The following is a 12,620-nucleotide window of genomic DNA, read 5'->3' as shown; positions in this document are numbered from 1 at the left end:
ATTGGAGTCACTAATAAGAAGAGCTATGAATTTCATAGCTGGAAGTATCAAAATTCAGGGGCAACCATTATACAACCTGTTACCAAACAGAGCACAAGTTGCTTCTTATTCATTTTTACTGTGGGCAACAAGTGCGGAAGGTAGTGAGATACGTGCAGTATAAATCTTCTCAATAGGACACAGTATTTGCTGAGGCAGCTACAGGTATTTCCCAGAGATGTCAGAATGATGACCCCAGTGCCAAGGAGCTCATGCTCCAAACAAACAGCTTTCTAGTAACGTTCATTAAATGTAGAGTCTGATTAGGTGTATAGAAGTAAGTCAAGGTTTGTAATGTGAATAACTGCACTAGTCTGGCAGATTTTAATCATTACAGATCAATATGGCACAGTACTGTAAGATCAGAAACTTAAAATCAGATGGAATGCAATGTGGAGGGGTCCTCTTGCGTTTCTGCTGGCTAACTAAAACGTAGTAGATCTGACTCTAAATGTAAATAGATCAATTTACAGTGCACACCAGAAACTTTCTGTTCCCTTGGGAAGGAGCCACAGCCTGGTTTCCCCTCCTTCCCCAACGCATGCAGTGAAATGGAGTGGCTCCATCTGCTCCAGTGAGCGCTGTTTTCTGGCATCTCCCCAGAGGATCTCTTTCCCTGAAGGGCACTCGGAGGTTTGCAAGAGACATGTTACACCCTCACACCCTTTGCAGATGCCAGAAGGAACTTTACAAAAAAAGGAGCATAAAATTCCTGCCATGTAAACCAGAACTGGTCCTTGGGAGTCTCACAGCGAGTGTCTGTCAGTCTGGTGGCTTGAAACTTCGGCACGGCAGAGAAGCTGCCCGGCTAAAGGGGTAACACTCAGGTGGTAGTCGCCCTGTGCTTTTCCTCCACCCCCATGAAGAGCGAAGGTGACTTACCCAGCCCATGAAGCAGTGGTTTGTGGCTGAAGTCTTCTCTTTCAGTTGTGATGGTCACATGCCGTTTGTCCTGCATATTGTAGCACACAAAAGACATGTGAGATGTCATTAGACCTAACTCCCTCTGCTTGGTTACCTGCATGCCACTCCTCAGGTGCTTGCAGAACTGCACATGGGCTGCCTAGAAAGCAAGTTGGCCACAATTGCATAGGCTCTTCGGCAGTTTGAAGTCAGCCCTGATGTCCCGACTGGAGGACTGGTCTGGGCAGCATCTGACCAAAGAGGTGTGCTCTGGGTACCAGCTCAGCACTCTGCTGCTGCTAAGGCTGCCCAAGCACTGACCGCCCAAAGAGCACTGGTGCTGGTCACACAACTTGTGGAATGGATCCTTTTCTGGAATGCATTGTCAAGGCTGCAGTCTGTTTACAGAGCCCCAGTGCACACTGAAGCCCTGCAGTGTTGTGGTTTGTTATAGTTCTCCTCTCCTCTAAGCCCATTGCATACACCCAAACAAGATTTACATTCTTGCTGCTGCCTACCCAAAATCCTGTTAGAGGTCAGTGTCCTGCAGACCCCAGGGAGAGCTTCCTTGGACCAGCAGGATTATTTTGTTTCTCTTCCCAGCCTTTTTCCGCTCTCCTTTTGTAAACAACTTCCACCATTGACGGGGGAAAGATAATTCAAATACGAAGTGCTACCCTTGTACCACTGCTAGTTTGAGCTAATATTTTACATGCCAGGCTAAGCAATAGTTATTTAAACAGCAAATAGCTTTGACTTGTTAGCAGAGGACGTTTGGCTGTGGGCTCAAGAAAAACATTTCTGTAGCTATCAAAACAAAAGAGCACACCACTGTCCTATTTTTAAAGATACATTAAATATAGCAGTGGAAGGAGCATAACTGACAAACAGGCAGGCGGCTGCCACTTAGAACATTGAGCGCTGAACATGGCTCAGTATTGCTCTTTGTGCATGAGGGGAACCAGGGACTTCCTCAAGTGCTGGGAGCAGTCAGGGTGCTGTTGCACTCGAGGCTGAACAGAGCCAGCACTACTGTAGAGGCAGAAGACAGCAACCACAGTCTTCTGAATGGGATTGTGGAGAGCTTTGGCATCCATGGAAACTCCTCCTCATATGCTGAGCATACCAGCAGTACTGAGGTATAGAGCTTCAGTTTCTCCCTACATAAGACACGCTAAAAGGCAGGAGGGTGGTTTCAGCAGGACATCTACCCTGTCTCTCCTTTAAACATCTCCACCTTCCGTTTTATGTCTGGCTTCAGTGGCTACAACGCAGCCACTCTGTCCAGGGCTTGCAGGTTTTGCCTTTCAGAAACAGAGGGCAAATCATGTTCATCTGCTGTTGGAAGAACTTCACTGCTCAGGCAAGGGGGCAGTTTCTTCCAAAAAGGATGTGCTGCAGCAGAGTTTTCAACAGGTGAGGAAAAGAGAAAAAGCAGCAGCAAGAAAACCGGTCAAGCACTGATGGTAAACAAGACTGAGACTGGCCAAGCAACGTCATTAAAAAAAACACCCAACTGACTAATTTTTTTAATTATTTTTTTTTTATGACACCAAGTTGCTTGAAGTCTTATACTCTGGCATGTACCAGTTCTTGCAATTTCTTTATTTTGTTCTTGTTTTCCTAGTTATAACATGCTTGTTCAATGTACTAATGCTGGTCTTTTCCCTTTCTACCAGTACACCTGTAAATTACTGTCTAGCAAGGTTACTTCTGAGGTACTTTTCAACCGCTTATTTATTTTTGCTTCCTCTTGCATGGTGATTCCAAGTGCATGTTGCTGCAGTTTGCATTTTCATACTATGTGCCAGTGCTGTTTCATATCAAAACCAGGATGCAAGTGTGTATGTGGGGGATATTCCCTCGTATCTCTCATCAACAAATACTTGTGCGGCTGGTTTTCTAATCCTTGGATTCTAGTTACAATATCTGGCATGGGAGGGGTGGTAATTAAAGGGGTGGGAGCTGTTGCCAGAACTGGAGCATTCCTGAGGCGTGAAATGAGAACTTCTCCTTAATCCCTGTTACCATTTAGCTGGCAAAGCTAAACCTGGGATCCATCCTCAGATACTGAGTGAAACTGCTGTGCCTTTCCTTTCTCTCTGATTATAATGTATTTAGCACCATTAAAATCTCTAGTATTTTGTAAAGAATCTGTACGCCAACCTTTCATCTGTGGAAGAAGAGAGTCAGATCCAAGCGCACAGCCTCAGTCTGGTGAATTTTGTGAACCTGTCCTTGTCCCTGTGTATTGTGATGCGATGACTGGTCACTGTCCCACAACTTAGCCCCAGTGTTGGTCTCAGAGCAGAAAAAACCCAGACCTGCTAAAGAAAGGGTATTTAGAGCAACGTTTGGTGTTTTACCAAGGCAGTAACTCACACAGTCCTTATGCCTACAAAACCGAACTCTGCCAAAGGCAACAATTTTGAGAGCAGGGAGTTGATACCAGCTACACTTTTGCAATGTTTGTTAGGAACAAGGTGCTCAATAATGTGGATATTTCAGTTGCCTGCCATTTTCTGTGCAGAAATATGTGTAAATCTGAACTTCTCTAAGAGACATAAGCAGATTGTGGTAATGACTGACATGCGTTTGTCCAGCATCAGCATTTTTTATAAACATGAACCTTCTCCACTGTTTCCCTGTTCCATAACAGACTTGACCACATCGGCTACCTCAAGACATACGAACATTTTCTGTCCTAGAGAGTAAAGCAAAATCAAGGCTATGCTATTTCCTATTCATTAAATAATTTAGTAGTGTGGGTTTTATCTCACTGATATAAGCCAGTGATTGAGCTTTGGTAGAGTATTTATAGAAAGTTAGTCAGTATAAAAGCAGCATGCTTTCAGAGACCTGGTTTTAAACACAGGTTGGGCCTCTTCTCCCCTATAATATCTCCACAATAATCTGAGTTATGATTCATGAACAGTAAGTATTGATCAGAGCATTCAATGTTGTGTGAGAGGCAGAAGCTCAGGTTTACGTTTTACGTGCCCAGCCCTCGGCCTTCTGCTGGGAAGGGTTTCATGTCTGCCTTGTAAATTGATAATGAGGCAAGCAGTAATGAGCTAGAAATGAATGTGCATGGATGGGAAAGGGGGCAGAGATGACAAAGGCTGTAGGACACAGCAGTTCTCTATGCAGATGAAAGTATGCCACCAGGCTAATCTCCAGTGTTAAGCCTCAGGCTGAAGAAACAGTTTGGTTCTCACTGGAAATCTTTAGCTGAAGCTGGGCAGTTGTTTTGGAAGGAACAGCAAGACTTAAGGCATGATGACCCCTACTCTCTACTGACCCCACAGCTGAGCTATGTCTCCTGTTCACCGAAACCCTCATAATCTGCTTGGTGCAGGCAGGTGGCTCAATTTTAACCATCGTGGGCAGCACTGGAGCTGACCCAGCTGTGCTCACGCCAGCTGCGAGCAGGGGCCAGGCAGTCAGCCTGGCAACTCTGCTCCCATAATCAGCAAACCCCCAGCAAGGTACAGTAACTGCTGAAGTTAAGCTACATGCAGCAAACCACAGCTTGCTTCGTTAGGTTGATGTGGATTTATCACCTCCAAATTGCCGCAGCCTGTGTTAAAAGCACATCCGTCTGCTGTTTGAAAGAGACCACAGATAACAATATGCCTGCACATACATAGGTTGTTTTTGTCCTGGAAATCTTCTGCTTTTGTCCTTACAGCTATACATATCTTCAGATTTACAGGATGTTATCCTGAGTTTGCTTAGTATCAATCATGCTGTAGCAGATACTATAGTAAGGTGACATTTATGCAACATTAAAGGCTACTGCTGAAAATTTTCGTGTTACAAAACAGAAAACCAACATACTAGATTTGATGGCAGAGGGAACACAGTTTATGTTTTAATACTGACCAGCAGCAGTATAATACTGTTACTGTCTTGTTTCGGGTCAGCACATTCTTGTCTCAGACACCCAGCTCCTCACTGTGCTTACTAGAGGTCTGGTGTATTCAGTGAATAGCACTAAGTAGGTAGAGTAAAGAAAATACCTTTATACTGGAAAAATAGGTGTTATTTGCCCCTCAGTAGTTCCAGATTTATGCTAAAGCATCTAGTTTATTGTTCCTGAGTGGGAATGCTCATGTCTGCAGGAGCAAGCAGCCTGTTCCATGCCTTTATGCTGCTGTCTCTTCGTGCACAGTGTGCTCCATGGAGTTATCTAGTGCAGTGACTTTTCCACATGGTACTGGTAAATTTTAGACACGCAGACTTTTGCATTTTCTGGTTTTGTTGCTTTTAGTTCTACCAGGTCCAGATGTGAAGAATCAGTAAAATATTAAGCTCCAGAAAAATAATTTTGCTCCCACATCAGTTTTGCTGCTACTGTTCAATAAAAAATAGCCTGTCCTGTATAGTAGTCAGTTTCATTCAGCGGTGGAGTTAAATATGCTTTGGACTAAAGCATATCTGTATTTTGCTTTTTATTCTCTTGTTGCCAGTAAGAGAGCAATTATTGTTACATCTGTTGGATGTAACTCTCAGGACAAGTTAGTCTCCATCTCTAGGATGCATAGATAAATTAATCTTACACCTGACAGTGGTAGCTGTTTCTTTTGAGTTTGTTTTTTTTAAAATCCTCAAAAATAAATTAAATCTGCCAGGAAATAGCCCTCTGCAATTCTTAACAAGATCACAGACCTGCAACCACGAGATCCACGCAGCAATTTTTTGCAAAGACAGGTGAGGAGCAGTTTTTACAGCCCCACTTATCTTGGTACATTTATCTTTCCCTCACACCTACTTCTGCTCTCCAAATTCTTCCTCTTCTATTGCAGCTGGTAGTCAAATCACCTCTCCCAGATAAGACATTTAATATAACATTGCTTTTTTGATTGACATGGACAGCTCAGTTCTTCAGCCTAAGCTTGAGTGAACTGTTTGCTTCATCATCTTTCTGATTTTCAGTATATGTCTTCTGCGTATGAGCCTGGCTGCCTTAGGATGCCGTGACCACCCAAGCCTGGTCCTGCCTGGGCCACCCTGCCTGCACCCACTGAGTTGAAGTGGGGCATCATCAGGGTGGACACTGAGAAAGCATTGAGGTAACATTTTGTAACATGGCCAAAATGTGGCGTGTTACAGATCCCCAAAACAGCCACAATAACAAAAGTGCAAAAGAGTTTCCTTTCTTTGACCTGCTGTGGAGAGCCTCTGGGTGCTGGACTCATGACGGGTCTACAGAAAGAATGCCAAGAATTATAAAACAGAGGTTGTTTGCTGTTTTAGGCAAGCAGCTTCCTGGGTTGTGAATTCAGTGCTCCATTGAGGAGTCCCAGTTCTCTAGTCATTTCAGTTGCATGCTATAATTACCCCATTGTTTGCTCTAGCGGGTGTAAAACTGACACAGCCTAGAAAAAATGAGGGTTATTTTAGGTCAAACACTCTTTTCAGTAGATTACAAGAATAATTTTGAAGTGGCTATTCAAAAAGACCTTTAGCTTATTAGTATCTGCTCTACTATTTAGAGGGCTTGTTTATTAATACTAAGCCAGACATCATACTTGTTTTCCTGCAAAGGCTAAGTTGACATTCAGTGCCCTCATGGTATCTGTGATACAATTCTGGAAAAAATTTTCCGTGGAGCAACCAACAACATTTGCAGAATTGAAGTAGACAAGCTTCTGGGCATGTTTACAGGCAGGGGATAAATAAGAGAAACCTTGTTGCCATCTTTTAAGACAAAGATGAGCTGACCGATTCAAAGTAGACATCCTCAAAGTTTAAGGGTCCTGACTGTTGCAAGCCGTCACCAGAGACCGCCATAACACTGTGATTTCCTGCAAGGAAATCTGACTGGAAACTCTTGTAAATTGTATAAAAAACATTTTATTTTCAGCTGGTGTAAATCTACAGGCCGAATTCAGCAGACTTCATTTAAATATACCGCCACTCTGTGACAGTGGCAGTTTTGGGTTTAAATTTATGCTGAATTTGCTGCTTTTTTTCGTGTAAATTTCAGTATCCAGTGGGGAGAACAGTAATTTTCTGTTTTATTTAATCATTATCTCATAGTGGTCCTGATAGTTTCCTGTCCAGCGGTATTTGTCTGTTGCCATCCAAAAAAAAAAAAAACATCGGGTTTTTTTCCCCTTTCATTACTAGCCCTGGAGCAGCCACTGTCCTTTCTTACTCTGAGGAGCTAGTAAGATAGTGCCCTGATACCCGGTCCCAGCTGAGGTTCTCCGTTGTTTGGTTTGGCTTGTCTTTCCTTGGTTTGGGCACTCAGAATTCCAAACACGTAGTTTAAATCACTGGTTCCTCATCACTGCAGCAGCAATAGCTCCAGTATGCTGCTTACAGGCTGATGTGTCAGAAGGAATTTTTTTACTGATTTCAATTTTTTTTTTTTTAAATGAATTTTTAGGTTTGTGAGCACATTTGTCCTCTACTGGGTAAATTAGAAGCTGCTTAGCCCTGCTCCCCGTTCCCAGTGGTTGCTCTGCAAAAAGAGGAGGCATGATTTTGGGCAAAATTCCTGCAAAAAATCCCTCCAGTGGACGTGGACCAGCTTTGTAGCCCTGGTCAGTGCCGGGAAGCAGATGGAGCTTTAGCTCAAAATCATCTCTGTTGGCTGGATTTTGCCTGTAGTTCTTTAGCTTGTTTATAGTCATAGTCAAACTAGGAGGGCAAAGAAATAATAAAGCTGGGAAAACTCCATCCTACCTTCAGCTCCTGAATGGAGGTCGGGATCTTAACATATATGCGGAAGTGTGTTCTCATTCGCATAAGGAAAGTTATGGCCTGTAATTTCAGCTAACAGTTCAAAGGTGATTTCCCTATATTGCCTGTACAGGAGCCTCTAGTACCTGTGTAACTTTTCCAGCCGTGGTTTGTCACAAGCTGAAGGAAGAGTTTCTTTAGTCTTAAATTATTTATTTTTATTCCAGTCAAGACTTAAGTCCTCACTGCATCTGACTTTCTATGTAGAAGAATGAAATAGCATCATCCTTTCTCAAAAGGCCACCTGCTCTTCTGCAGTCAAGGAGTGTGCACAGCAGCTTGCAGGAAGCATTAGGGATGGCAGGCATTGTTTCACTAACAGTCGTGTATTGGGGGGGGGGGGCTGTGCAATTATTTTTTTTTAACTGACTGTTTAAACATTTCAAAAGTTTTACTTCTCTGGGAGGGCTGGTTTAAAACCCATTGAGGGCAGTGGGTGTTAGCAGCTTTGTAGCTTCATCATGGAGCTGTACTCAGTGTCAGTCAGAAAGTAACATTGCCGTGTGCTTCTGTAAGAAGGCCCCAGACCCCTTTATGTCTCTCTCCGCTGGGAGGAAAACACCCACTGCCGTGCATTATTTGCTGAGGAGTACATCAGGTGCACAGCACAATAACATCTTTTGGGTTTGTATGATTTTTTTTTAACCTTGCTAAAACATGTATTAAAACTGTTTCTTATTTTTTTAGTTAACTATTTCTGTGTGTGCATGTGGGTGCCTATGTATAATACATACACAGTGTGTATGTTTTTATATGTGTGTGTGTGTGTGTGTACGAAAAATACATAAATGTATCAGGACACACCTTGTACCAGACTCTGCAGGCTGTGCAGGTCCTCTTTGTGTAAATCTACTTTTCCCATACGCATGGAGTGATTTTTCATTCCAAGAGCACATTGATCACAGTTGCACGGACTTTCCTGGTTGCATAGCTGCAAGCCAAAGACCACGAGAAGATGCAGGGGAGTTGCTGCCTAGTTCTGCCTGCAGGAGTGATGTGCTGAAATAAGCAGCAGTCTGCTTTCAAGGCTGCACATGCCTCTGGACACAGCTGCCCGGTTGTTGCTGGCTCTTGGTGCTGAAGGTGTGCAGCTGCCTCTGAGAAGAGGACCAAGACTTTGTCCCCTGCCTTCCCCAGGCAGGGATGGGACAATGTGCAGCTGGGCTGCTAACAGGCAGCTGGGGCTCCCCTGAAGTGAGGTGGATGCTGCCAGACAACTCCTACCTCTTCTGTCCTTCCGTGGTGTGGCTTTGCTCTTGTGTGCCATTCCCCCTGCCTTCACATCAGCAAGTGCTTCATCGCATGAGTTCTCCCAGTTTGCACGAGGTGCAGCACTGGGAGCCCTGCAGGAAGGTCTGGCTCAGCTGGTCCCTACCTGGCCAGATGGTCCCTGCCTGCCCGGGCGCATGGTGCGGGGCACCCCGGCACAGGGGCCATGGGCAGGTGAGTGACGTGCTGTGTTTTCCCTTTCTCTCCTGACCAGGTCCTTGAGGCAACCAGGGTGAACCGCAGAAAGAGTGCTCTGGCGCTGCGTTGGGAAGCTGGCATTTATGCCAACCGGGAGGAGGACGAATAACCACACTGCAGCATGAAGACAGCAACCAGGCACACCGAAACCAAAAAAAAAAAAAAAAAAAGAGAAAGAAAGAAGAAAAAACAAACACAAAAAACCCACAAAAGCAGCAGCGTTTTAGTCCAATATTTATTAAATCCACAAACTCGATGCACATAGACACAGAAATGATCCATCTCCTGGCAATCCTAAAACAACGAGAAAAACCCAGCTAGAAAATATCCCCTTCTCCTTCCCTCCATCCCCTCTCTGAAGCAATGCAATGGGGAGGGTGCAGGGGGTCGGAGCCCTCAGGGTGGGGACGAGGGACTGGAGAGGCCGCAGGCACGTGGCAGGAGGTCGGCATGGAGGAGGCTGCAGCCAGGGCTCACGCTTGTGCTTCCCGCTGACCGAATTGACAGCCCTGCCTTGCCCCCAGGGATCACTGACCCCCCCCAGCAGCTTCCATCGGACCCTCCTGCAGTTCCTTTGCCTCCCGCAGCCGCTGCACCGAGACCGTCGGTGTTGCTTCGGCGTACTCTTGTCCAGCCACAAAACACAACAATATTGCCCTCTTGCTCTTTCTTTGAGGGGACTGAAGGGTTGGGATTGGGGTGGTATTGGGGTGGGTGGGTTCTGCTCCCCTTTCTAGTAATTTATGTTTAAAAGGAAATAAAAAACAAAACAGGGAGGCAGTTACTGCAAACGTACAATCCAGTAGACTCAGCAAAACAGTCCTTGTGTTACAAACACAAGCCATCACAATTTAGGAGTGGAATAGATGGGGATGAGAGCTAAGCCAAATGGATTACCTTAGCTTTAGGATCCTATATGCTTGCAATATCACCTGAGCTCCAGGTTCTCAGAGCATATTTACGTAACAAAGTTTCTAAATAGAAAATCTGTATTTAGCGGATGACAACTATTTTTTGATGGTGGGGAGGGAAAAGAATGGCTTATGTGTAAAATCTATGAAGTTGGATAATTTGAAGTAGAAAGTTAGTGGGAAAGGGATACAAATAAAGGACATTTAATTTTTAAATGAGGCAATAATTGAACTAAGCCAGACTCTGGCCTAGAAAGAGGTATGAAAAAAAGAGGAAAGATAGTTACGTCTTCAACTATATTTATACAACATAAAAAGCCTTTGAAGTAGAGTGCTTTGTGGAAGTCTTCACGTTTCCAGGCAACAAAAAACCTAAAGAGCATAATGAGTTGGAAGGAGTGAGAAAGGAAGAGCAGACAAGGGAAGAAAACATTATTCTTGCCGTTCAGCCAGTGTTTTCAGTGCTACAAGCAAACCATAGAGCCTTTAGTTATTGCTTAGGCTTGGGATCAGCAGTGAAGGATTAGTGTGGATCTGTGTGTGCATGTGTGCGTATGTGTGCGTGCGTGTGTGCCCATGTGTGTGGGTGTGTGCGTGAGGCTGGCATACCAGAAAATGTATGGCAGTGCGTGTACTGATTATTTTCTATAAAGCTGTTTACCAGCTATAGGGGTGAGTGCTAATTTCTTTTTGTTTTGTTTTTTTTCTGAACGGGGATATAAAAACAAGGCACTGAGTTAATGCAGTATTTGTGATATTAAAATTTGACCCAACATGGTATTTGCATGAGTCACAATTGCAAAGTATTGACCAGTTTTGTAAGCTGACAATTAGGCAAAGAAATGTGGTATTTATTCTTGTGCTTTGTATTTGTATGTAGTATAAAGGCTGCGGGTTTACTCTTTCTTTTCATGCAAGCAATACAATAGGAATATTTTACAAATGGGAACCATAATTTCTGGACTAGAAACTAACAAGTTTGGGAGGTGACAGAAAAAAAGACGCTGAGCTTTTTTCTATATAAAATATTGTCTATTTTATAAACAAACTATTATTATTTTGACACCTTCTTAAAAAATCATCAGCCAGGATATTGGTCTCCCTTAAGCCTTTCCTTGGTTCCATGACCTGCTGTGCTGTTTTATCCTTAAACAGTGAGCTCATTTAAAATTAGTACCAATACTGTGAACATACTTCTGGTGCTTTTCTTAAACAAACATAGAGCTTGCAACCAAATTATTACACACGCACACCGTGCGCGCGCACACACACACACACACACCCCCTCTCAGTTCCTCCAGCATGTGATTTCTGTCTGTGGGCACTATCATTTTGAGGCTTATTTTAGGAAATTGTAACAAATACAATTATATATACCTGTTAACTCAGTTCTGTCAATTGTCTCCTTAAGTGCTATTGAGCAGAAGAAAACCCTGCTGAACTGAGAGTTCACTGTGATGAGGGCAGCAAACTTATCTCAAGGATGCTCTCTCAAACCCATGTGCATGGGGAGACACCATGCCTATGAAGGAATTGCATACCTAATGAAGTGGACCCATTGTTGAGACATGGCAATCAACAATGAACTGTGATTCACATCTGCAGGCGGGTCATTACCGTAAGACTGTAGGAAAAGCTACAGCACCAATGCAGCACTCCAGTGAGATGATGCTTCATGTAGCCACATCCGTGAGCTCTGTACATCTGTACCAAGAGGAGTCCTGGCTCCCTCCACCCTTGGGGACAGCTTAAGTGAGACTGGGAAAAGGGGGGTTCCTGAGTAGAGGAGACAGCCCCTGTACTTAATGGTGAGGTGGTCCTCCACCAAACAATGCTCTTCAGAGTTTACCACAGTATTTGCTTCCTGAAACTGGGGCGGTCCCGGGCTGCCTGCACAGGAACCTGCATCTTTATTTTCTTTAACCTGAAGGCCTGTTTTTCCCTCCTGCTCTCTTACTGGAAGCCAGTGACTGATCACCCATCATAAGACATCTCTTCATGCTTTGCCACATTCTGCCCTACTGCCACAATCAGCCCTCAGTCTTGGAAGTGAAAATGAAATTGTTCCCCTAGAAGGGGGATGTGGTGGTAGGAAGAGGCCAGGCAGGTGTCCTCTACACTAGAAGCATTCACTTGCAGCCCCTGCAACAAAAGTATTTGCATGTATCAGTCCAGGACAGTCAAAATTTCCACCCAGCAGAGTTTTTCTCTTCCAGAAATTATGGACACTCGTAGTCAGCAGCACACATTCAGTGCTGTGGTAGCACGAGTGTAGTGCAGTTTACTTGCCTCTGTTACTTCATTTGCATGCTACCAAGCTTACGTGTTTATAAGTATACGCCAGTAATACATATCTATCTATATATATCAAATGCAACAAAAGAGCACTATTGCAGAGTTAACTTTGTCTCCACAAAAGAAACGCTCGGATCCTTTCCCGTGGCAAAGACTGGTTTTAATGAAACTGTGTATTGAGAAATAGTTAAGCATTAGCGTTTGTGATTATAATCTGTTTGGCGTTACAGTGCAGGTTTTCTGAACAATTAA

At 44.0% G+C, this 12,620-nt stretch overlaps 1 protein-coding gene across 1 annotated transcript in view; it reads left to right on the top strand.

The window, feature by feature from the left end:
* Positions 1 to 9,271, top strand: part of LOC104350161 (PALM2-AKAP2 fusion protein) — a 223,104-nt gene extending 213,833 nt beyond the window's left edge. The window contains exon 9 of the mRNA XM_086479813.1: positions 9,179 to 9,271. Coding sequence (XP_086335939.1) covers positions 9,179 to 9,271 — 93 coding nt within the window. The remainder of the gene's footprint in view (positions 1 to 9,178) is intronic.
* Positions 9,272 to 12,620: the final 3,349 nt, after the last annotated feature.

This window comes from Leptosomus discolor, chromosome Z (genome assembly GCF_034619465.1).
Source record: "Leptosomus discolor isolate bLepDis1 chromosome Z, bLepDis1.hap2, whole genome shotgun sequence".
In the NCBI taxonomy this organism is placed as follows: Eukaryota; Metazoa; Chordata; class Aves; order Leptosomiformes; family Leptosomidae; genus Leptosomus; species Leptosomus discolor.
This window is presented reverse-complemented; position numbering and strand designations above follow the sequence as displayed.